The sequence below is a fragment of the Phascolarctos cinereus genome, unplaced genomic scaffold, assembly GCF_003287225.1.
Source record: "Phascolarctos cinereus isolate Bilbo 61053 unplaced genomic scaffold, phaCin_HiC Scaffold_4;HRSCAF=312, whole genome shotgun sequence".
In the NCBI taxonomy this organism is placed as follows: domain Eukaryota; kingdom Metazoa; phylum Chordata; class Mammalia; order Diprotodontia; family Phascolarctidae; genus Phascolarctos; species Phascolarctos cinereus.
The window spans coordinates 498637383-498664354 of record NW_027555847.1 but is presented as its reverse complement, the minus strand read 5'-3'; the positions used below and the strand labels follow the sequence as shown (position 1 = coordinate 498664354).

Here is a 26972-nt window from a genome sequence, read left to right as displayed (position 1 = left end):
CATATAGTTCAGCGCTCCGGGGAAAAGTACTCAGTCAATAATGCTGGTTAAGTGACTGATACGGTAATTACACATTTATAAACATGCATACCAAAGAATATGTCAGGGAGTTAGACAAGTTTCTGTGATGGCTGTGAGGCTAGATGCACCCCCCCTTTTTTTTTTTAAAGAATCATTCCCCTCCTGTCTTAAGGAGTCTTTTGAAACCAGACAACCCCTTGTTATTTTCTATGAGTAGGAACAGAAATAGGAAGTGTGTAGCCCCACGTCAGCTCATTCCTACTCATCAACTAACAGGACTAGCAAAGAGCTGTTGTTCTGAAGAAGCAGAGCAGAGAGCCAGAATGGTCAGCAAGACCATGAGTGGACGTCCCAGAGCAAAAGTGAATCCCTTCTTTGTGATGCCATTAGAACTGAGGGGGAAAAAATCCCACAAGCATTTACAGTGCCAGATTTAACACAACCCTCCTCCTGCAAATACTTCTTTTGCTTGAACTGTTCAGAATCTGTGACCAATTTTGCAAGATTGCCTTGTGTTCCTCCAAGACTTTTGCATGGTGTCCTGAAAAATCCTCCCTCACTGGAAAAATACTGTATCTCCCTTTTCCACTTTGCAATCTGGTCACCTACTGTATTCAGGAACCAACTACCTGGCTCTAGAAGTATGGGGATTTTATAAGGAATTGTGTCTTAGAGAGGACAGAAGGAAGGAAAATAAGAGAAATAACACTGCCTTTGGAAATACATTAAAAAATATGAAGTTCTTTATAAAAGCTAAATACAGTAGAACTCCATCATAACACAGTTCATCGTAATATGGATTTGGACGTACGATGGGTCAATTCATGGCCCCTGGAACAAAACTGGATTCGGTAAAAATCTATTATTACACAGAGAATCTACAGGGCAGTTGTTAATCCTCTTCCCCAATACCAGTGTTACGGAGGAGTTCCACTATATCTGGCCATGAGAAAACAGTTAGATTACCAAATGCATACAATTTGTCAACTGACTTTCCAGTTTTCAAATTACCTTGATTCAGGGTATTTGGTGAGTGTGGCCAAGCTGCTGGTATACATGTGACCACCCACATCAATGTGGACGGGTGCATTGGATTTTGTGAGCTGTGCTGGAGTAGGAATGCCTTGATTGTTCAATGGAGATGCAGGGGATCTAGTGATCAGAGGTCTTGACATATTGGGCCGACTGTCCTACGGAGAGACAAGCAAGTTTAGACATTTTTCTTTTTTCTTTCTTTTTTTTTTTTAAATGGCAAAAAAGAAAATATACATAACACAGTGAACAAGTCAATGATTAAAGCTGACATTCTTCATATGTTAAAATCTGAAAAGCCAGTGAGTCTTTAAAATTTCACCAGTTCTCATTTGTACTATAATGAACGACAGAAAAATAACTGATTTAACTGACAAAAGGAAGCTTTTACATGCTCAATAATAAAGATTTGTTCTTAACTAATATTTATTTCAAATAATTTTGTGAAATAAGAGGGCCCATTATACTAATGAATTCAGCTTACATTTAACAATGAGTAACTTCACATGAAGAATCACTGATCACTTTAGAGGATAATCAAAGCCTAAAACAATGAGCATTTAAATAAAAACGTCCATGATTTCTCTTTGATATATAGACTAGATGCATACAAACCTTTAATCCTCATATTCTACAGACTCTTTTCTGGAATTTTTTTGTCAAGTCAGGAGTCAAATGAACTATTTAAGCTGTTCGAGTACTTAAAGTAACTCTGAAAATAAAGTCAGTGGACTGTGTTTTTAACCAACCACTTAGAAAGTGCAAAATTACTAAAATGTATATCACATTTTTTTTTTACTATTTGCCCAACCTTAGTCTTTGTGTCTTTTGCTTTCAATAGGGTTGGCTTGTGACATGCTAAAAAAAAATACATTTTCCAGGAAAAATAAAACTATGTCCCAAATGATAAATGTGTCCTTGTGAGGCATGTGTGAGGGACTAGCCACTAGGGCAAGTATTTAACTTTTTAAGGAAGAGCAGAAGTAGATGCTGATGTAGCAAATGTTAGTTACCTGGGAATAGGTGTAATGTCATAAAGGCAAACACCTTTAATTTCTATAAGACAGGACTCACGGCAGTTTATCTTGGTAGCCAGAACATTTCTGGGTTGCTAGGGTGAAGAAAGAGTATTGCTGAGACCATGAAATGTTGCTTCCTTCCCAAGTGTATGATACAAAGATTTCAAATGCTGCTTCAACATTTTTCATTGCTTTTAAATTAAAGTCCAAATTACAAAGAAAGCTAAAGTCAGGTATTTGGCACATTGTTATTCACTAAAGGGGGTCTAGGACTTAAGGTCTCCATCCCAGTAATAAACTGAGAGTATTTAATGCATGGTCTCTTTAAGATGAAAATTACAAATACAGTCACAGACTTATAACAGAGACAGAGACTGCTATTTGGAATAGATAGACAATGTAGGTCAAATACAGTGATAAGGCATTATAAAAGGCTAAGAAATGCTTTTGATAGGGGGAAAGTCATCTAGCTTTTGTTCATAAAACGCAGTGTGATAAAATATAAATTTGCACAACATCATACGTTTTATGATCTGGAACTGCTTTAGTTGCTACCTGGGGCATAACTGCTGGAATACTTAGCATTAACCACATGTCCAGGCATGATGTAGAATACACATGCTTCTTAGAATGCTCAGCCACTCCTATGAATGGAGCAGTGATTGGGCTTTTGTACACACGGTTTACCATCTGTGTTCTATATGCTGCACTGAAGAGGGCCAACAAATAGTAAAAGAAGAGGAATTAATGAGGTGGTGGGTAAGAGGAAATATGAAACAAAGACACAAAATTGGTAGAAAATGTAAAAATAAACAGCTAAAGAAACACAAAGAGAAAAGTAGCATTTGGAAAATGGTGTAAAATTTTTTTTCTTAAAATGGAAACATAAAACATATGCTACCTTATTTCCTTTTAGAGAATGATTTTGTGGCTGAGAAATACTCTCTCTCTCTCTCTCTCACACACACACACACACACACACACACACCCTGTTACAACTGAACACATCACAGCACCATGGAGTCTGTAATAGTTTTTCAATTGGACACATTCTATATCCTGCCTGAGGGTGCTCAGGAGAAAATGAACAGATTTGCAGGGTTAATATTGTAGTTAGACTGTGGCCTCATTCAGTAGAGCTATAACACGGCAAGGACTGTATAGGAGAAGAATTTAAAGCATAGCAGATCACCTGAAGGGTTCCAGATTTCTTGGGGTATGTGCCATTGAGACTGTAAATCATAAATATACGGAAGCTCCAAAGGCTAAAATTAGACCGGTGCTTCTCAAAGAAGGGGTTATGAATCCCTAAGGTTAAGGAGCAAATTTCACAGTGGCTATGGATGCTAATGGGGCAAAACAGGTACTCTCCCATCCCCCTATGATCCCAATCCCTTTCTCTTGTCCCTTTATTCTGTGTCCCAATGCTTCAGGGCCTGGGTCCCTCCAAGGCTAAGCTGCTAACACCTGAAAGGGCTTTACTCCTTTTAGAGGTGCTTGTATTTTGCTAGTGGATAATTTCAGACAGGGTGGGGGAATGGGATCATCTGTGGGTATTGAGGTAATCATTAGAATACATGGCTGCTTGCCCTTAAGGCCAGCCTTGGCAGTGGAGACCCATGGAGTCCAGAACAGCTGTCTGGCAGTAGCAATCACAGGCTTAGTTAGTCCAACTTTTTTTTCTTATTACTCTGTCTAGTCTTCTCTTTACCACTCACCCCCATTACCATCTAATGTTGCACAGATGAACATAATCCTGATCATTTTAAATAGGAAAGCCCTCCAAAGATGTAGACTGTGCTGGCCAGCAAGAATGTGGATCCATTAACACTACTGGAAAAACAACTCAAAGCACACCTCTGCCTGATTGGTAGCGGGTTGGAACATCTCTGACAGTCTTTTCCCCACTCCTTGGGAAAAGGTATCACTATGCTGGCATCACAGAAATTCAACTACTTTTCTTTCTCTTGGGGATGATGCAGGAAGAGAAGGCTGATAATAATAACACTACCTCCCAGGGTGGTTGTGAGGATAGAATGAGATAATATTTGTAAAGGGTTTTACAAACCTTAAAGTACTATGTAAATGCTAGCTAACACCATCAGCATTATTTTGAAGTATCCTGAAAATCCCTGGCAGCCCATTATGCTTTTGTATTTTTTTTTTAGTGAGGCAGTTGAGGTTAAGTGACTTGCCCAGAGTCACACAGCTAAGGAAGTATTATGTGTCTGAGGCTGAATTGGAACTCAGGTCTTCCTGACTCCAGGGCCAGTGCGCTATCCACTATACCACCTAGCTGCCTCCTCATTATGCTTTTGAAAACCTTTACTTGTCAGAAAGTTTTTCCTAATATCTGGGTCTTAAAGTCAACAATGCCTCCAGCACTCTGAACCTGGTGGCTGGTTGGAGGGTGGTTATTAAAACAATAATTTATGTTAAAAAAAATTCTAATGTTTTGGGGGAAAGACATTCAATAGTCTCATTTCCAAATGATGCCTGAATCATTCATTCCTTAATATTCAGATCAAGCTATTTGTGATGACTTTTCAAAGAAAGAATCAAGTCAAATATACAAGAATTAAGATCTGATAAATGATACTTATGTAGCACTTTATGGTTTACAGAATAGTTTCCTCAACTGTGAAGTAGATATTGCAAATATGAATCCTTATTTTATAGACAAGGAAATGGAGGCTCAGAGATGTTGTAACTGCTTACAGTCACACATCTAATAAAAGGTGAAGTTGGGATTCAAACCTAGCTCTCTTCCCTTAACCCCAAACCTTTTAAAACATTAAAAAGTAAAAAACCCTTTACTTGACCCTGACACCCATTCAAGCTATCCTAATCTGCTTTTTCACAGCCAAATTATTAGAAAAATCTGTCTACTTTAAACTCTATTTCCTCACCTCTCATTAACTTTTCTATCCCTTCTAATTTGGCTTCATACCTCACCACTCGATTGAAACTCTTTTCTCCAAGGTTACCAATAATCTTTTTTTAAAAAAATTCAATTTTATTTTATTTTCCCGAAGATATGCATTCTCTCCCTTCTACTTTCCACTCCACCCTCATCCTGCAGAAAAAGCAGGAAAAACAAAACCCCTGTTACAAACATGTATCATCAAGCAAAACAATGTCCTGCACTGGTCATGTCCCCACCAAAAAATAAATATTGTGGCAATCTGCACAAAGTCCTTCATGTCTCTATCAAGAGATGGGCAGCATGTTCATCATGTGTCCTCTGGAACTGTGGTTGGTCATTGTGACCAACAATCTCTTAATTGCTAAATGTGATGGCCTTTAATGAGCTTTCAATCCTCCTGACCCTTTTCTTTTCTAGGATATTCTTTTCTTCTTTGCCTTGGAAGACACTGCTCCAGTTTGACCATTCCTCTGTGGCCTCCTTTATTTCCTACTCCAGGGTCTATCCCAGGCTCTGCTCTTCTCTTCTCTCTCTCTTTCTCTGTCTCTCTCTCTCTCTGTCTTCTCTCTCCCCACTCTTTATCGGTTACTTCATCAGTACTTATTGGTTCATTTATGTCTATGAAGATAACCCCAAATCTGTATCTCTTGTCTAATCTTTTCCCTGAACTCCAGAATCAACTTCTTGCTAAACATATCTATCTGAATGTTCCATTTATTGTTGTTGTTGAGTCTTTTTATGACTCTTCGTGATCCTATCTGGGGAGATGCTGAAGTGGTTTGCCATTTCCTTTTCCAGCTGAGGAAACTGAGGCAAACAGGGTTTAGTGACTTGCCCAGGGTCACACAGCTAGTAAGTATATGAGGCTGGATCTAAACTCACAATTTGGAACTATGTTTCATAGGCTTCTCAAATTCAACATGTCTGAAATAGAACCAATCTTACAGCCTAAACAGGGGTTCTTAACCTCTTTTTATGTCAGGGATCACTTTGGCAGTCTGATGAAGCCTATGGATCCCTCTCAGAATGTTTTTAAATGAATAAAAGAATGTACATAAGGATTTTAAGGAAATCAATTATACTGAAATATAGTTACCAAAATGTTTTTTTTAATAAGTTTGTAGACCACCACCTCCCTCCCTCAAGCTAAGAATCCTTACTTTAAACCAATTTCTCCTTAAAATTTCCTCTTCTTTCCATAGAGGCCACCACCCTCCAACCAGCCACCAGGTTCAGAGTGCTAGAGGCATTGTTGACTTTAAGACCCAGATGTTAGGAAAAACTTTCTGACAAGTAAAGGTTTTCAAAAGCATAATGAGGAGGCAGCTAGGTGGTATAGTGGATAGCGCACTGGCCCTGGAGTCAGGAAGACCTGAGTTCCAATTCAGCCTCAGACACATAATACTTCCTTAGCTGTGTGACTCTGGCAAGTCACTTAACCCCAACTGCCTCACTAAAAAAAAAATACAAAAGCATAATGGGCTGCCTTGGAGAGATCTTCAAGCAATGGCTTTTGTAGTGGAATATTTTTCAGGTACAGTGTAGACTACATGGCTGCTGAGCTCTCTCCCGACTCTGAAATTCTATGCTACTGGGATTAAATCATTGCCAAGTCATGTTGATTCTAACTCCCCATCATCCCCTTCTCTTCAGTTTCACAGCAGCTACTTTAGTTTTAGGCCTTCATCCCCTCTTGCATGGACTACTGCATTTGCCTATTTGGTCTTCCTGCATCCAGTCTTTCCCACTTCTGTCCCTCCTCCATGCAGATGCCAAAAGAATATTAGTAAAGCACACATCAGCCTACAACTTACCTGCCCAAGTCTTTGGTGGTTTCCTATTGCTGCTAAGATAAAATACACTCCTCACTTTAAAAAGCTTTACCCTATCTGGCACCAATCCACCTTCCAAGATTAATTTCATATTAGTCCCCTTTACACATTCAAAGTTTTGGCCAAACTGGCCATTGTGCCGTTTCTCAAAGGTGGTATTCTATCTCTTGGACTCCTGCTTTTGTGTAGGTTATCCCATATTCCGGGAATGCATTCCCTCCGTACCCCCAACTGTTAGTTAGAATCCTTAGTATCGTTCAAGGCTCCACTCAGGTGTTTCCTCTTTCCAGAAGTTTTTCCTGGGCTCCCTCTCTATCAGCCTTCCTCCTCTCCTCAAATGAAGTTGTGCCTACTTATCTGCTATATTCCTCCAGTAGAAGGTAAGCCTCAGCCGCTTTTCATTTTATCTTTGTATTCTTGTGGACTAGCACTTGGAATTAGTTACAGGAGCTTACTAAAAGCTAGGTTTTGATTTGCTCCTAATGCCAAGTCCTTCACTCCTTAAATGCCATTACTCTGCGTCTTGTGAATGCTGCTTAGGCGAGCAACTCAAATATGTGTGGCCATTGCAAAACACTCTACGCTTTTACTGAGATTATGGATTGAGATGAAACTGCAAATGAACTCAGATCATAAAATGGCTCTAACAAAAGCAACATGTGTTTTTTAAATTATTGTGTGTTTTTCTTTGTAGTGTCACATTTTGTAAAAAAAAAAAAGGGGGGGTGGAGGAGGGGAGAAGGGGAAGGAGGAAGAGAAGGCCTCAATTTTGGCCACTGTTTCCTGGATGCTCTAAGAAACCTAGCTAAAAACAAAAGCATCCCCCCAAAAAAAACAACAAAAACAAACTCCAGAAGGAAATGGCTTCCCATTGGATTTTCATTTCTGATTGTTCTTTTGTTCACAGATTGTCAGGATGATCGATTTATTTTTTTAAAACTTCCATATATCAGACAGCTTGTGGCTGAAAAAAACCCAAACCTGTAGTTTTGCACATCCATCTCCACTGCCCAATACCAATGACTTTCTGATGGCAGGATCCTGGAAAGGATTTGGTTTCTGGCACCCTTCAAATGAATCTGATGAAAACCCCAGTTCCTAAGTCAAACCTTGCTGTATGCTATGGAAATGGGAGCCTTGGGAGCACTGCCTTGGACTAAATGAGATGAAGTTTCAGCTGAAAGCGTTAATGACTTTATTTGCTGGGGATATACACCATGTCAAGTATCACTCTGATGGTGGACTACTAACTACTTCACTGTGGAAATAAGCTGATTCTTCAGTTGTCTTGAGACTTGCATTTCAACAGAGTAATTTTATTAGTGTCTTGAAACAGTTTTCATTTTCCATATTAAATGACAGTAGGGAAAGGACTTTGAGCAAGATCACAAAGTTTGCACAAAATTTAGCTAGAGTAGGCAGCTGTAAAGATATACTGTGAGTGTATTGTCAATACCTCAGTAATTTGGAATGATTAAGAACAGTGAACTGAATTTCCTGGTTAACTGATGGTCAAACCCACACATGCAAGTCCTTGTCGGAGGCCAGGATGTTCGTCCAAAGAGGTTGGGAATGTTCTGTCCACCGGGCAGTAAAAGTGTCTTGGCTGACCTCTCACTTGATGCATTCTTAGAAATACAGCACTTTTTTTTTACCTACCACAAATCTTTAGTATGGTAACAAGACAACTAACTGCAATGTCAACAAATTTTAAGAGGTCTCATAAAAGTACAAAGTAAAAGTGTTCTCTGATGACTTTAGCTAAGCAGAATATGCCTAGGGAGAAAAATAAAATCATTCCCCAAAATTTCACACAAGGAAAGCAAGAAAAAACCTCCCAAGTCCCTTTGGTATAAGTATAATAAACTAACACTTATCTGGAGGTAAGTTAACCAGCATCAACACTTATCTGAACACAGAATAGAACCAGAAGGAAGCAAGAAAGGCTTTGGAGCAGCCAAAGCAAATTTCGGAAGTCCATGAACATCATTTGTAGGAGTTCTCATTTAAAAGTCCACCCAGAGACTGAGAGGTATGTGTGTTGGGCTTAGAGTCAGGAAGATCTGGGTTTGAATTTCATCTGACATTTATTCGCTGTGTGACCACGGTCAAATCACCTAACTTGTCCGAACCTTCGGCTCAGGTAGAACTTATCCCCTAACTTACTGTAATCTTAGTGGGTTGGTTGAAGGCAATTCCTATACCAAGGAAATCATTGATACCCAATGAGTTATACATAGTTCTAAGTCACAAGGTTTCCTGATCCTCAGCATTTCAGAAACAATTAAGTAAAAGAGGATAAGGCCCATTGGGTATGGCATACTTCCCATAAAATGTAGTAAGATGTAATATCTAGAATCATAGAATCTAATAATCAAAAGGTAGTACAGAAGTCATCAAATTCAACCAATACCCAAATTATGAATCCTTTCTAAGATAGCCCTACTAAGTGGTCCTCCAGCCTTTACCTGAAGACTTTCTGTGACAGGAAACTCTTTTCCTTCCGTAGGTCTGAAGCCAATTCCATTTTTGGACATTTCTAAGTATTAGAAAAATTTTCCTTAGGATGAATTGAAATATTCATACCAGTAACAATTTCTTCCCTCCCTTTGGTGCTAGTTTTGTTTTTGGGAGCCAAGTAGATTAAGTTTACTTGTTCTATTACTCCATAAGACCATATGTCAGATACAAAGATGTCTACCTGTGTGATGCCATGACAACAAGGGAAGAAGAAAACTAAAAAGTAGATTAAAAAGGGCTTAGAAATCATATAGCAGTCTTGAGGCCATTTACTGAAGAGGCAGAGCCCTATGTATCTCAGTGGAGACTACAGCCCTGGGATATTACAGCCCTTTAGCTACTATTTATAATAACATTTATAGAAATAGCACTTTAACTGTGAACAACAAAGTTCTAAGTACTATAGATACTCCAATCAACTACAAAGGACCTATGAAGGAAGATGCTATCCACCTCCAGAGAAAGAACTGATAAACAGAAGAAGGCATAGTATGGTTTTACATACACAAATACACGTATGTATGTATGTATGTATGTATGTATGTACCTATGTATGTCAAAACATGGCCTATTCTAGTGTGGGGTGGGGAGGGAGGAAGGGAGAAAGTTCAGAACTTAAACTGTAACAAAAACTAAATAAAATTGTTTTTAAAAGAGAGAAAACAACCACTCTGTGTTGATAGGTAGTGCAACTATTATTATCCACATTTTACAGAAGTAAACTGAAGTCCAGGGAGATTAAATGACTTCTCCACACAGATAGAAAGTGCTAGAGCTAAGATTTGAACCTGGGTTTTCTGACTATAGCAGTCCATGTAACATATCTCAATTATAAGTTACATCAAGAAAATGTTAAATTATATTCAATTTGTTGTTCAGTAGTTTCAGTAACGTCTTAACTCTTTGTGATCCCATTTGGGGTTTTCTTGGCAAAGATACTACAGTGGTTTGCTATTGCCTTCTCCAGCTCATTTTACAGATGAAGAACTGAGGCAAACAGGATTAAGTGACGTACTTTTGAACTCATGTTTTCCAGACTCCAGGCATGGTGCTCTACCCACCATACCCCTTCGCTACCCATATTCAATTATAAATGTTAAATTATACTGAATTATATTCAAACATTAAATTACAGTCTTCCTCTCCTAGGAAGATAGAATTTGCCTTACTAAAATGTTGTCCATATAAGATCTGAGCTTCCTGATCCCAATACCCACCTCCACTGAGTGGGACCTAGAATCTAGCTAGCTACATCTTTCCCTGAGGGTTCTTGGGGTACCCTAGAATCCCTCTCTGACATGCTTCAGCTAGCCAGGATTAAGTAGCTTTTAGAAAAGGGGTATTCGCTAAAGTCGTGCAATAAGAAAAGTTGGTACAAAACATGCCCACAAAGGTCAGTGACACATTCATGCATATGTCCAGAGTCCACAAAAAGTGGGCTCAGGCTTAGAGAGCACATATGGCAGGCAGAAGGGTAACAGAGCTCTCAGCGACTAGCAGTCCTTTTCTCCCATCTGTGGGATGTGCAGGAAGCTCCCCATGGTACCATGAATGTGCATCCATCTATCTTTGGCTCCTGGTGCAGACGCTGCTATTGGCTAATATGGGAACACCAGATCGTGGAGTATCTTTGCTAGCCTTCTTGGAGCTCTGGGAGTCTACTCTGCCCTTGGCTGCTGCTGCTGCAGACACTGCATCCATGAGGTCTAAGTTTAAATCCTGCCTCAGACACTGACCAGCTGTGTGGCTGTGGGCAAGTCACTTAACCTCTGTTTACCTCATTTAACTCATCTGTCAAATGGTAATAAAAATAGTACCCACCTCCCAGGGTGGTTGTGAGGATCAAATAAGATAATCTTTGTAAAGCATTTTTCGAACCTTGGAGCACTATACAAATGCTAGCTATTACTATTATCATAGTATCATTATTACTATTATTACTACTGCTACCCGGCTGATCAGGGATGTCATTTAGGATGCCAATACGAAAGTGGGAAGTCCAATATCCTCTGGACTTTTTGAAGCAAGAAGGGTGACCAAAGGGTAGTAGGCCTTTCAAAGAGCGGGGAGCAAGGCCTCTCCTTTCCCCACCCCCTCACTCCAGGTGGTTACTTCTCAAGAATGTGCTAGAAAAACAAAATTCTCCAATTTCTAGAAAAGCCTTTCTTTTATCAACTCATTTGATAATTTATAGATAGTTCCTGGGAGTCTGACCTAGTTTCACAAGCTATCAGAACAGACTTCTCATTAGGGGTCAGTTTATCCTTGAGACGCTAAAGTTCAGGGTTCTTACCTTCTTCTGTGCTGTGGACCCTGTCAGCAGTTTGATGAAGCCCATGGATCCCCCTTCTCACAATCATGTTTTTAAATGCACAAAATGAAATATGTAGGACTACAAAGGAAACCGATTATACTGAAATGCAGTTATCAAACCATAAACATCAAACCAAAAACAAGTTAGCTGAGCCCAAATCGAGAACCACTGGCCTAAGATCTTTTGACTGACTGAGACATGGCCTAACCTAAAATGGGGTAGGGTGGTTTCAATCTTTACAACAATATGTATTGTAATAAATTTTAAAATGATATCTACTTAAAGTGATTAAGATTAAACAGGGATTTGGCACTTAGAGAAGTAAGCTTCAGTTATCAGGCCACTTACATGTAATAATTTATTACTTAACATTAGAGAAATATGATCTTATATTTGAAAAAACAAGTTCAATCAATGAATCCGTTAACAATATTAAATCATATGCCTAACAAGGTAAGTATCTCTGTGAGTGGGTTGGACTACATGGGCTTCAATGTCTCTTCCAGCTCTAAAGCTATGATTTTATAATCCTACAGAGGGGTTCCATTCCAATGAATGAAATTTATGCTGCCATGGCATGCAATAACTCTTGCCACAAAACAATCAGAGAATAGCGTAACACATAACAAGATACTTATGGCAGAGTACAGTCAACAAACAGAAATAAAAAGTTAAAGAATAGGGAGATCAAGGTGAGTTTTATTCAGGAAATAGAATTTGAGCTGAGCCTCTAAAAATGGGTGGGATAGAGATGACCCCAGAAGAAAGGGCTGGGCTAAGGGGAAAAAAGGAATGCTTCAAAGTGTGAGAAACCAGAAACGGTTGGCAAAAAAGAAAAAAAAAGCAATTAGAAAGTAATTATTATTAATTATTATTGTTGTTATAATAATAATTATTATTATTAATTAGAGAGTAAAGGGTAAGTAGGCTTGGAGAGGCAGGCATAAACAAATAAATCTCAATTTGCTTTAGAAACTCTTGGCTAGAAGAATAAATCTAGATTAGAAAGAAGCCATTTAGCTTCTTCAGATAAATCTATAGGCTGAATCATAGGGGCATAAAACAGAAAGCTTCACAAATTCTTTGTAAAAGAGAGGTAAGTAAAGCAATGAGCTCATTCATGACCCACTTTGCCCACCCTCAATATATGATGGGTTTTACTTGTAAACTTAGCCAAGACATCATGCTAAATCTCCTGCCAGATATGGATTATCCACAAGACACATTTTAGGCAAATGTAAATTGATAGACTGTTGTTTGAACAATTTTCCCCCCAAACTGTAGAATATAATGAAGAAAGAAATGTCAGGTAATCATATGGAGAATGATGACCTATTTGTCTACTATATTTATCTGCTCATTTTCCAGAAGAAAATAAACTTCTAACAAATTTATGGAAATTTTATCTCTATTAATATCTCAGATACTTTTTTGGAGACCCTTGAAATCATATAGAGTAATTTCTAATATATTTCAAATTTTGATATTTTATGCATTTCTTAATCTGAAAAGACAGCATTAGAGGATAATTTCACATTAAATAGCTCCTGTCTGACTTAACTATAGCTTGTTCCTTTCAAAAAAAGAAAATTACTATGAAAAATGTTGGAGAGAAGCAGTAATAATTTATGGACAGTTCCTCCTTTATGCAAGATGCTGTAATTTTGCAATCAAGAGAGGAAAACTGTAGCATAGAAGATTAAATGCCTTGCCCAGAGTAAAAGTGCAAGCCAGTGTTGTTAATCCAGAAATGAAAGGTTGGAGGTTTGAATTTGAAATGTTGCTAAGACATAAGAGTATAGTTACATATTTGCTGTTCTGGGAACAATGTTATGGTTTGTCCAGTCCCCCAGTACTCCTCTGCCTGTCCCGTCCCCCTGCCCCTCCCCATGCCAACTTTCTAATAGAAGAGGAAGAGAGATCAAAGCACCAATCACTGGGCTTCCTGAAGTCAATCATCTGTGGGGATTTAGGAAAGCTTTACATAATGGTGTTTACTCCTATATACACGATCTTTTGAGAAGGAAAAGAGAAAGAGCTTTGAATGCTGACAATTAAGTAATGTCTTATTCTTCTCAAGAGGCTTTCTGATCTGGGATCTCAGAACACTTTACCCTAATTTCCAGCTTAAAAGAACCACACCTTCAAACATATTAAGTATTATTGTGAAAAGTTACTTCTCAGAAGCATTGATTACCCAATATGTTTACCTGAAAGACAACTCTGACTTTGCTTTGCAATAAGTACTTATTTTATTAGATTTATTAGGAATTAGTCCAAAGGTCAAGTTACAGCTACCCAGGAATGTATTTAGTACATTCAACAAACATTGATAAAATGTCTGCCCCCGAGACTAGATGCTAGGGGAGATACAAAGATGAATGAGATCCTGTCCCTGTCTTTAAGCCTTCACTCTAGAAAAATAGTTAAAACTTGCGCCCAAAGAGCCACGATACAAAATAGCATTTTGGCTGAACATATCTGAGGTATGAGGAAGGAAAGATCATTTCCTCACAGACTTGTATTTTGTGTGCTATTTGTCATACATAGAAATGATTCTATTGACTCATCATCACCAGGATGCACATTTGATTTTTCCAGGGGTGGTAATGGATTTGCATTGACCATTCCATCCATGCTCTTTGTACCCTAGTGCAGCATATGGTGACAAAGAGTTCACAATTAACTGGTCTAGAAGGGGTCCTAATCCATGACAGTGGTCACATAAGCTTGACTCCTTAATGGAAACTAAGAGAACATAGGCAATGACTGAATTAAATAATAAATTTGCTTTAATGGTTTCCTGAATTTGAAATTGTTTAATACAGGGTGTCCCAAAAGTCTTAGTGCAGTTGAAAACTTACTAAAACTTACTGAAGCTTAAAACTTTGCTAAGACCTTTGGGACACCCTGTATAATTTCAAGGATGAAATGCATTTTGGGGAATAATAATAATCTACATTTATAGAGTACTTTAAATAGTTTTTTTCCTTACAACTACCCTGGGGGAGGTAGGATAATATTATTTCCGCTTTACAGATGAGGAAATTGAGGCTCATAAAAGTGAGGTGACTAATCCAGTGACTCACGTAGATAATAACCAGCTTTTAAAACCCCAAGTCAGGGTAAATTAAAACTGTGTAACCCTCTCCTGAAATAGGCAAATATTCCTGAACTTCTCTTTGAAAAGGTATAACTGATATTTTAATATGCTTTGGTACAATGATTTTTAAGAATGAATTTCAAAACTGTGAGACAGATAAGAATCTATTATAATTAAGACCTGTTAACAACTATGTTTGTGTATAGACACAGACATGCACAAACATACATATTTACAAGCAGGTGAATCTACACAACAGAGATGATCCTACAAAGTTGACATTTAATTATTTCTTTATTCACTGATAGGCATTTAACACCTACCATATGAACAGCACTCTGTTAGTGAAAAGATACATCACAGAAGGCTTTGACCTCAAAGTTACAACCTAGTTGAGCAGACAAGTCACACACAGATAAAAATATATCAATACAAGGGATATCAGAAGGCACATATATATGATTGAGTTACATTCATTCACTTTATTCAAGCACCTACTATGTGCAAAGCACTGTGCTAACTGGAAATACAAACTTTAATAATGTGCATTGTTGGGGCAGCTAGGTGGCGCAGTGGATAGAGCACCGGCCCTGAAGTCAGGAGGACCCGAGTTCAAATCGGCCTCAGACCAAACATTTCACACTTATTAGCTGTGTGACCCCGGGCAAGTCACTTAACCCCAATTGCCTAAAAACAAAAACAAAAACAAAAATAAATAATAATGTGCATTGTCTATTCTAAAAATAAGGCATGTATGCAAATAAATATGTAAAATAAAAATATGAAATAACCATAGAGGTACAAAATTGAATAATAGCAAAATAAGTGCTAAAATTGTGCTATGAGTGACCAAAGGATAGACAAATCACTTTTGGCTTTAGAGGAAAGGCTTTATGATAGAGGGGGCATTTGAGTTATGTGTTGAAGTCTGTTCAGAATTCCAACAGGTAAAGATAATGTAAACACATTCCCAGTATGGAAAAAGGTAGAAGAAAAGGTACAAAAGCAGGAAGGCATAGAGAGTATTCTGGGAAATGCAAACAATCCAGGTTGGCCATAGTGTAGAGTGCTTAGAAGGGAGTGGTATGCGATAGAGGACCTGAGCACCAAGATCAATAGTTCATCCTTTATGAAGCAGGTATTGGCAAGTCATTAAATGTTTTTGAGCAGAGTAGTCACATAATCACAGCTGCCACAGTGTTAATATGTAGTAAAATGCAGGATGGATTGAAGGGGGAAAGAACACAGTGGCAAAGAAAATGTTTGCATGCTATTGTAATTAAATTAGTCTAGGCTAGATCTAAGATCAAAAGGGGTCCATGGATAGATTTCATGGGGTCCATGAAACTGGATGGGAAAAAACTTACATATTTATTTTCACTAATCTCTAACTGAAATTTAGCATTTCCTTCAGATTAAAAATTATTCTGCTAAGGGGTCTATAGCTTTCACCAGACAGCCAAAGGGACTGTCCATAACACAAAAAAGAATTAAAAAAAAAACATAAACAATCTACACAAAAGATAAGGAGTGCCTAACCTTGGATGATGGAAAGAACAGTGCAAAGAAGGCTCTTTGTCCTTGATGAATGGGGAAACCGTAATATCATTAACAGAAATAGGAAAATTAGAAGTAATGGGTTTGAATTAAATTCTTTTTTTTGGATATGTTGAGTTTGAAGTTCTACAGTATCAATTTTTTTAGGTCAAAACTTCTTTTAAATGCTGGAATTTTTTAAAAGATGCCCAGTGAACTATTCTATAAGCCAAAGATTCCCTTTGTACTACAAACAACTGTCCTCTGAATTATGTTTTGGAAGTTCAGACTTTTGTTTGCATTTTCTTAAGGGAGTGGAAGGGGATTGGTATTTTGTCTGTATGTACAATACATTTGGAATTAAACTTCACTCAGAGAAGGGTACCAGCTATACTGCATCTAACTTTCTCACATCTTGTATTTTCTTTTTATTTTCTTAAAACAAAACAAAAAACAAAACAAACTGACTATTCCATTCTCACCCAGGGTAGAAGGGCAGTGGCTCTTCACAGGCCTGGTCCCACTCTGGTCAGCTCAGGAGCTTTGATTCATTGACTTATTTCTGACCCAGGCTGGTTCACCTCCCCCTAGGCAACCTGGTGGTTCTTTGATCCTGGGGAGTTCATCATATTAATGCTAAACTTAGTTTAGTGTAGACACCCAGTTAGCTTAGCCCACACTCCAGAGCTCCTGAGATCCATCAGCTTCAGCCTCCCTTTTAGCTGAGATTAAAGTTGTGCACCATCACCCTGGCTTAAAATGGAATATTTTCACTAATAAAATTTCCAAAACATTTTCCCAAACACATGATATAGTCAAAAGCCATGGATAGTGAGAAGACCTGAATTCTAGCTAATGCTTTTCCTTATGACCTAGTACCATCATTTTTGGCCTCTGTTCCTGGGTCTCCTCATTTATAAAATGGTGGGAGTAGGGAAGTGGATTACAGATACTCCTGAAGGGTCAATTCTGAAACTCTCTGACTTCAAAAATAATGGCTAGTCAAACATTTTCCTCGTTAAGTAAGTCAGTGGCAGTCAGGATTGAAATACCACATGATTTTGACGAAGTAAAGAATAGATGAAAAAAATCTGAAAGGCTCAAAAAAGGCTGAGTGCTAAGGAAAAAAACAAACAAATAACACCAACATTAAAAGTCCCTGAACCACAAGAGTATGCTTCTGGCCAGTTCAAAAAACTAAAGTACATGATGCTTGGTGACGCAAAGAAATGTCTCATGAAATAACATGACTAAGAAGCCAAGTGCCTATTCCACAAAGATATTCTGACTAATATTGCTTTCCTAAGACAGTTCGAAAATGGCTTATCTGACTTTCCCAAGAAGTAAAAACATTCCCTTTAGTGCTATAAAATGGATGCTTTTAATAAAATGAGCATCTGTTACAAAGCAAAATCCAAGTTGTCTTTTTCAAATAAACATATTGGGCAATCAAAATAAAAATGAACTATGCTCTATATTCATAAACTAGAATCCATGGATCATATGTTTTATTGATTGGCACATCAAAGGTCTATTGCAGACACTATCTGAAATCTGGTGCTGTTACTATCTTTAGCTTTAGAAGGTGCTGATCCATCGTTTTTTCTCTTCCCCTCGATTTTTGGGTCATGTTGATGTGTGCGTACATTATTCTGGACGCTGAGACCTGACTCCTTGGTGTCAGCCTGACAGTGATCTGTGGAAGGGGCCAAAGCATTGACTGCCAGAAGCAAAATGGGGTCAGTGAACTCTGCGGTGGCCAACAGTGACTTGCAGCAGAATTGTTAGTCTCAATGTCAACCAAGCAGATTTGTAACTCTTGGAGCTAAGGATTTTTCAGGGAGTACACTAGCTGATGAAAGTGCTTCTATCCAGGAGCAGATGGATGAGCAGATAATAATTTAAATAAAGTTTATAAGGAAGGCAAATGAGCAATAAAGGGGGTCCTGAAAAATACACCCTCCTCAGCATTTTAATGCAGTGGCTCTGTTGCTTACAATTTTTACACTGTAAAGGAGACAACATCTTTGCTCCTGGATAAATATCTTAAATAAATATTGTACATTAGCAAGAGTGAAAACAAAACACCGAAGCAATTATTATAAGATCAATCTACTGGAAAAACTGCTTTCCAAATGCAAATGCACTTGGGAATATATATAACAATAATTATACCTGGAATTTACATGGTTTCTTATCTCCCAGGGTCTTAAAAGAATTTTACAACAAATATTACCTCATTAGTCTTTGTAAGAATTCTGAGGGAAGAAGGAGTAGTCACTATCTTCCTTTTGCAGGAGGGAAAACTCAGACACAGCACAATTAAAAAAAAAAGTCAGCATGGAGTCAGAGGTTTCTAGAACATCCAGCGATTTGAACTTGAAATTCTCTAAGAGGCAAGAAAACCATAGTTTTGAGTCTGCTGTTTTTAAGTCTATGTGGTGGTCTGTGGATGCACTGGGGCTTGGATCCAACCCTGAAAAACCTGGGCCTTCCACCATTTGCCTGTGGGATTAAACTGTGTGGTACTGGATTGTTTCCACTCAAGGATTTAAAGATGTGCCCCGGGATTTCTTCAGCATTCTTACCCAGCCCAGCTTAACTTCCTTAGATGGTGATTTTAACCACAAGACACAATGTATGAGGTCAGGACTAAGGGGGAGATCTAAATGCTACTTTCTCCAAAAAGAAAAGTGGAAAGGACGGCAGAAATAGGAGAGAGGAAAAGGGACCACGAAGGAATATGAAGGGCAGAAAAAATCACAGATTTAGAACTGGAAGGGACCTCAGAGATCATCCAGTCTGGACTCTTAACCTGGAATCTGTGAAGTATTTAAAAAAAAATTATTTGGCTAATTGTATTTCATCACAATAGGTTTCCTTTGCAAGCCAATGTATTTTATTTTATGTATTTTAAAACTGTTATTCTGAGAGAGGGCCATGGGCTTCACCAGAAGTTCCCTTGTTTGTTTTACAAGGGTGCTGGAATCCTGATTCTATCCTCTGTGAATGGGTAAAGTCTCCAAAAAGTCTGGTCTTCCAGAAAGAACTGGAAGCTGGAGAGATGTTTAGAAGGTGGGCCTAAGGACTTCTATACTTCCTACCATTGCTTTACTCTTTCCAGCAGGATGATCCCTGGTTCCCTGCTTATTATCTGACTCTGAAGATAATGGGACTGGAAGTTGATTTTTCTGAGATTTCCAGCAGTGCAAGCTGCTTACTTTGTAGAACAAAAAAACCCCATAAACATCCAGTCATATTAATAGGATAAATTGCTTTTGATTAGGCACCAATGAGATGATGTGTTATATATGTGTGTGTGTGTGTGTGTGTGTCTGTATATATATATATATGTATATATATATATATAAAATATATGTGTATATGTATATATATACACATATATATGTATATAAACAAATTATTCATTCAAGCAATGCCAGAAAGAAAAATATAGACATTGCCATGCAGAATTATAAGACTTGCTAACATCACATGTGACCAGCCTACTCCCAGTAGGAGTAGTGAAATTTGTGGACTACTAGGCCATGGCTTGAAAATCACTTCTTTAGGAGAGTAGGAACTTGTTATGGTTGGGAAAATGGAAAATATTTTTAAGTTATTGGTAAAATGATGAACCACGGGACAGCTAGGTGGCACAGTGGATAGAGCACTGGCCCCGGATTCAGAAGGACCTGAGTTCCAATCTGGCCTCACACACATAACACTTACTAGCTGTGTGATCCTGGGCAAGTCACTTAACCCCATTGCCTAGCCAAAAAAAAATGATGAACCACTAACTTGTTCCTTTCTTTGCTGTAGAATCCAAACACCTTGTTCTGATATAGAGGTGAAAGGAAGACTTGAATAAGGAAGATGGCAGACCATCAATTTGATGGTGCTAGAGTGGAACCTTCTACATCTTCTTCTTCTTCTTCTTCTTTTTTTAAACCAGTAATTCTCTCATAAATTGAAAGGGATTCAGATTGTGTAAGGTGACCTTAGGCATAAGAGAAGAGGAGAACACATTACCTGGATAGATGCCCCATGAGGTTGAGAATTTTTTGCAGAAGTATTATTAAACCAGCATCTTAAAAAATAAAATAAGACAAGAAAAAAAATGGGGTAACCAAGGATTTCTGGTCCTGAACTTTTCCATCTCTCTCCTTCACAGACTTTTCTTTACCTCTTCTACTAACTCCAAACGGAGTGCTTGAAGTGGGGAGCATTAAGTGAGGAAAGGAGAAACAACAAACTAACCCATGGCTGGAATTGTCTGAAAGCAGAGGAATACTGGAAAATAAGATGTGTCGCTGCAAGGGGAAGGCAAATAAACACACAGGTTAAGAAGGTTGAGTAGACCTATGTGAACATTTATTTTGGAATGCGAGTACTAAAATATTTTGAAATAATGTTTAAACATTTTCAAGGTACATTCTGAAATCTCACTAACCACCCACACCCATCCTGTGCCACTCTTCACAAAGTTTATTTGGCAAAGAATTATTTTAAAAAAAGAGAGAAGAGATACATAGGAAACTGGCTGGTTTAGAGATTTTTAAATGAAGCTTTTCTCTTTTTCTTTTCTTTTTTTTTTAGAAATAACAATTATAACTTCTTTAGAAAGGCACTTGGAAAATACCATGCTATAATTAAATGTCTCTTGACAACTTTCCTTATTTCTCCAGGCCTCTCTAGGTTGTCCTCCACTGAATTTTGCAGTAACTGTCTCATTGTAGTCCGCCTTATGCCATATGTGCTTACCACAGGGAGGGCCAAGCAAAAGGCCCCCCACCTCACCCCCATCAACCCATGTTTACCTGCTTTACTAAGACAGAGCGTAGATCAGTGAAAACGGTGGCTCCTAGGGATAAGACTACGTGGCAAGAGTTTTGTTTCTGACTCTACCTTGGATCCTAGAGCTAACTGCTTAAGGAGCAGTTTTGGCCTAGATGAAAGCTTTTTTTCATAAATAAAAAGTGGTTTGCATTTTGGCAGCTGCATTTCATTCCCACACATCTCCCTCACATCATCATAGTAGCCATCATTTCTGTTGTGCTTGAAGGTTTGCAAAGGGCCTTACAAATGTTATTTCATTTTAATCTCACACCAACTTCCGGAGTTGGTGGGTGCTATTATCCTCATTTTTACAGATGAGAAAACTGAGACAGACAGAAGTAAATGACTTGCCCGGGGTCCCAAAGCTAATGAGGGAAAGTTTGAACTCAGAGCTTCCCAAATCCAACTGGACTACTTTCTCCATAGTACCACCTAGCCATCATATCTCACAACAATGCATTGAGGCTCAGCAAGCATATTCATGAACTTGCAACCTTCAAATCGCAACACTTGGCTTAAACAGCTAATTCTGCAACTAGAAGTGGGCTCAGAACAATCATAAACTTGTCTAATTTGGACAGACATCTGCCCTTTAGCCATAACACAAGATAAATAGGAAAACACGGCAATATTTTAATTTACAATAGATGTAAGGTGTTTTAAAGGTTATGCCAGTTTATGAACCACCCAACATCTCACAGAATGTTATTCATTAGAGAAAGACAAATTCCATGAATCAAAGAATTTTTCTGATTCTCAACTATTACTGTATCTGCCTCTTAGTGGCAATTTTAAATGAATGGGTATTGAGATGGACTATCAGTGATAATGCTGATAGCCCTCAAATAGTTAAATATTATATTTGTCACAATGTAATGATCAATAGAAACTGTGTATAATAGGAACAGAAAACTGTAGGTTTTATTAAACTACATACAAGATTAATACTACATCTGTCCTATAATCACAATATAACAATATTCACAAACTTAATATTGTTACTAGAATTATTTTATCGGCCTAACAAATTACTTTATTAATTCAGTCTTGTTCAATTCTCAAAATAAAAATATTATATACATTTTTTTTGTTTCAACAGTATTTTCCCCAGTACAGTCACAATTGTGACAATGATTATAGTGGTAAGTAAAAAAAGAGAAGGGGAGATGAAGGGAACAAATGCAATTTCATTACTGGAATTTTTTTAAATGAGGAGAAAATGTTGGATTTGGTAAATATCTGCCTTTTTTAAAACTACCACTGTTCTGTGTTTAAAACAAAAACTGTAAAAAGCATCAAAAGCAAACTAAACTTGATCTTAATTAGCTTGTTTTAGCACAAATCTACCTACCTTGATTGTATCAATTAGCATGAAAATGCCTTTGGTCTCAAAACTGCCAGTATACTTAACTGAATTAAAACTAGCTGTAAAGTAAGATCATGTTTAAGGTAATAACAACTTCAGTAGTAACTTCAAAAAATAGTAATACTTAAATTCAGTTCCTAAGTGGACTTTTTATACTATATAGTGGAAGAGAACAGAATTTTAGAACTGGAAGATACCTTAATGCACCCCTTTCATTTTACAAAGGAGATGAAATCCAGAGGTTAAGTGACTTGCCTAAGGTCACTAATTAATGGTAGAATGAGTAAAAGAATCCCAGTATTTTGATACTCACTCAGGAGATTTTCCCCAAAATAATGCTGTCTCCCTTCATATAATTCAAATCCTTCTTTTCTCCCCCGTCTTTCCATAAAGAACTATATTCCTATGTGGGGACAGGGACTGGTAAAGGAAACACAGTGAAGAGCTCATCTAGAAGTGAAAGGTTAATCCTGGGATCACCTGGCCAAAGTGGGTTCTGCCTTGGCTCAAAGGCTGATTCTGCCTCAGATCTCTGCAGTCCACCCTTTACTTAGCTGCAAAAGTCACTCAGGTTTGACCACATCACCTCCCTACTCAGAAAACTCCAATGGCTCCCTATTACCTCCAGGATCAAATATAGTCATACTCTGTTAGGCTTCGAAAGCCCTTCACAACCTGCTCCTGTCCTGTCCTCCCAGTCTTCTGACACTTTACTCTTGGCTCACTGTATGATTCAGCTACACTGGCCTGCTAGCTGTTCCTCTGTTCCTAAGCCCAGCCTATTTCATGGCCTGTTCCCCACTTTCCCTCTTCATTTTTGCCTCTTGGCTTCTGTGAGTTCCTTCAAGATAGATGAAAATTCATCTTCTGCAAGAGGCTTTTCCTGGTCCTCCCCAATGCTACTGTCTTTCTTCTCAGATTACGTCCCATGTACCCTGAATGTAACTTCTATATACATAGTTGTTTGTATGGTTTCTCCGTCATTAAAATGTGAGCTTCTTGAAGGTATATAGTAAGTGCTTAATAAATAGTAGTTGATTGATTGATTAACCCATATGCCAATATGTAACCTTTTGGGATTAAAAGGAAATGAGAAATTGTTCTTGAAGACTAACATTTTGTTATGCTAATACTCCATGAGTGTCATCAAGTACAATTTCCTCCTTAATAATTACAACTTTTCTGAAATTATTAAATCCTTGAGTTTTAAGATATATTCCAATGAATTTTATATCAACTTAGGTACTAATTGGCTTTAATTTTCTTATTTTAAAAAATGATGTTAAGTATAAGGGATGAAGAAAATATTAAAATTAGATACATCTGTCTAAGAATCCACAATTCATTGGCTGATCACAGATTTGGAGATGGAAGGACTCTCAAAGGCCAGCTGGCCCAACCCCCTCATTTCAGAGATAAGGCAACTAAGTTCCGTGGAGTCCCAGAAAGTAACTTGCCTAAGCTCAACACAGATGAGCTTCATCCCACTGGATGTGGATGAAGCAACTGACTTTTAAAAAATAGATTCAGAAGGCCATGTATTTTAACTGGAAATCTATCAGATTGTCATTAACAAAATAATTTTTAGCTTAAGAGAAGCTAAAATTCCTGTATGCTTCAATATTTCTATAGATTGGTCATTTAATTAATTGTAGATATTTCCCCCAAGGGCCAGATTGAAACCTACCCACACATTCTCACCCTATGCCACTATTGTACGTATCTTGCCATATGTCTTGTGTGGTGGGTCGACTCAATGTACTTTACTCTTTATTGGATACTCTTTATTGGGCTGTTTCTCTGATCCTCTGCTCTTGCTATGTGACTAATCCTCCCTATTTTCCCAGTAATATATCTCTTCAAGACATTTTTACACTCATTCTTCCCTGAAATTCACCACTGATAACCTTATGTATGTCTACCTCACGTTTGTCTCTCCATTATCTTTAGGTGACTGAAAATCATGATTCTTTTTTTTTTTTGCTTTTTGGTGAGGCAATGGGGGTAAAGTGACTTGCCCAGGGTCACACAGCTAGTTAAGTGTCAAGTGTCTGAAGCCACATTTGAACTCAGGTCCTCCTGACTCCAAGGCTGGAGCTCTATGCACTGTGCCACCTAGCTGCCCCAAATTATGATTCTTTTTGATGGCCTTTTTTTTTGATGCCACAGTGTCAGTTGGGACCACTGGATCTTACGTCTCATCCAATTCATTAAACCCTTCTCAAGCACACGGCACTGACCTTTCAGCACTTATTTTTCTCCCTTCCTTTATGCGTTGCCTATCTGCATTAGAATATAAGCTCCTTGAGGACAGGGAATATCTTGGTTTTTTATTTCTATCCTCAGCATTTAAACTATACTTGGTGCACAGCAAGTACCTCATAAATGTTTTTTTTCAATTATTTTCAGTTTTTTCATTCATTCTTCAGATTACAGTATTCTATGGTTTGCAGCTATATAGTACCACTTGCTACTGAAAGAATACTAGTGTCAGGGCAGCTAGGTGGTGCAGTGAATAGACCTCTGGCCTTGGAGTTAGGAGGACCTGAGCTCAAATCTAGCCTCAGACACTTAACACTTGCTAGCTGTGCACCCTGGGCAAGTCACTTAATCCCGATTGCCTAAGGCAAAAAAAAAATACTAGTGTGAAAAAGAAAAAATATTCAAATATTTAGTATCTTCTCTATTTCTGTGTCTTCTATGCCAGTACAGTAGAAAGAATACTAAAGTAGGAGTTGGAAGTCTTGGAGTTCACTCTCAGTTCTGCCAATAACTAGCAGTATCACTTTAGTTAGATATATTACTTAAACCCTCAGAATCCCAGGGGTCATCTAGGCCAATCTGTACCTGACCAAGATTTTCCTCTACATTACTACCAAAAAATACTCAATCAGTGAAGAGTTCATTACCTCCCATGGGATCCCACTGCACTACAGGTTAGCTCTGACTGGTAGTAAGTTTGTCTTTCCATTAAGCCAATGTCTCTGCCTCTCTGCAACTCTCAATCTAAATCGTATTCCCCAGTTTTCTTTTCTGTAAAACAGACTGTAGAATGGAGAGGAGAATTAGAGGGCCCTCTAAGCAGAAGAGTGCTAGAGCCAGCTCATACCAGCAGAGCCGATGGTTAAATTCTCAGTGTGAGCATTTATTTCCACCTTGGAAATCAGCAAATGCTACACATCATGGCCTGATATGTTTTGTTGATTGTCTTGATGTAAGAGAGTAATGGAAAAAATTGTAATAATGCAAATTAAACTTAAAAGTGTGTCCATGGTAATTTTTCCCCCACAGAGCCACTGTCAAATATTTACCAGCACACTGCTGCCTCTGAGGTTCTGTGATTCCATGAATTCAAAAGACAACAAGAAATTAAGGTAGCTCCTCTTTGGCTTAGAATTCCTTGTAGCGGAAATGATTGAACACTGGGCTTCCAGGGCTATGGAAATCAACAAACCCTTGGATAGCTTCTTACAAATCAAAGCAGGAACCTAAATTATCTCTGTCACAGAGGTATGAAGGTAGGGATGCTACACAGATTGAAAACCTGGACATTTTAGAAATAATTACCTAAATGCTTACTCTTGCCTTATAGCAGCCCAGGGAGTGCTATTTTGCAAGGGAAGGAGCACTCAACTTGAAGTTAAGATACCTGAGTTGTAGTGCCAGTTTTGCCACTGAGGAGCTGCGTGACCCTGGGCAAGTCACTTCCCTTAATCTCAAATATAGTTGCCATATTTGTAAAATGAAGGGGATGGACTAGGTCTCACTGGGATCCCTTTGAGTTCTAAAATTCTATATTGTAGTGAAGAGGATATAACGCTTGAAGTCAGAAGAGCTGTACCGAAAGAGCTCCAGAGAGAGAGCTTGCCTGGGAGTCGGAAGATGTGAGTTCAAGTTTGACCTCTGATATAGGCGGCAGCTAGGTGGTGCCACGGTGCATACGGCGCTGGGTCTAGAGTCAGAAAGATTCTTCTCCAGGGTTCAAATCTGACCTCAGGCACTTACTAGTTATCTAACTCCTAGGCAAGTCACTTAATCCTGTCTGCCTGTTTTCTTATCTGTAGAATGGGGACACACTGGAGAAGGAAATGGCAAACCACTCCAAGAAAATCTTTGCCAAGAAAACCCCAAATGGTGTCATAAAGAGTTGGACACAACTGAACAGCAATGTGACCCTGAGTTCCGTAGTTTGTCTCAATGGATCAGAGCACTGAGCCTGGAGTTAGGAAGATCTGAGTTCAGATCCAGCCTTTGATATACTAGCTGTATGACCCTGGGTGAATCACTTAGCCTCTTATAAAATAAGATACTATTGGTCAAGGGTCTTGCAAATCTTTAAACACTATATAAGTCCTGTTAGCATTTATTCCAATAACAACTCAGGATAGGTAAGTTACTTTCTGAAACACATATATATTTTTTAGTATTTCTACACTAGCTGCTTCAAAAATGAGGGCAAACTTA

The 26972-nt window shown here is 38.2% G+C and overlaps 1 protein-coding gene across 1 annotated transcript in view; it reads right to left on the bottom strand.

The window, feature by feature from the left end:
• KCTD1 (potassium channel tetramerization domain containing 1) overlaps nt 1–26972 on the bottom strand; it is a 119641-nt gene that overhangs the window by 53717 nt on the left and 38952 nt on the right. Inside the window, 1 exon segment of the mRNA XM_020968689.2 lies at nt 1033–1211. Coding sequence (XP_020824348.1) covers nt 1033–1211 — 179 coding nt within the window.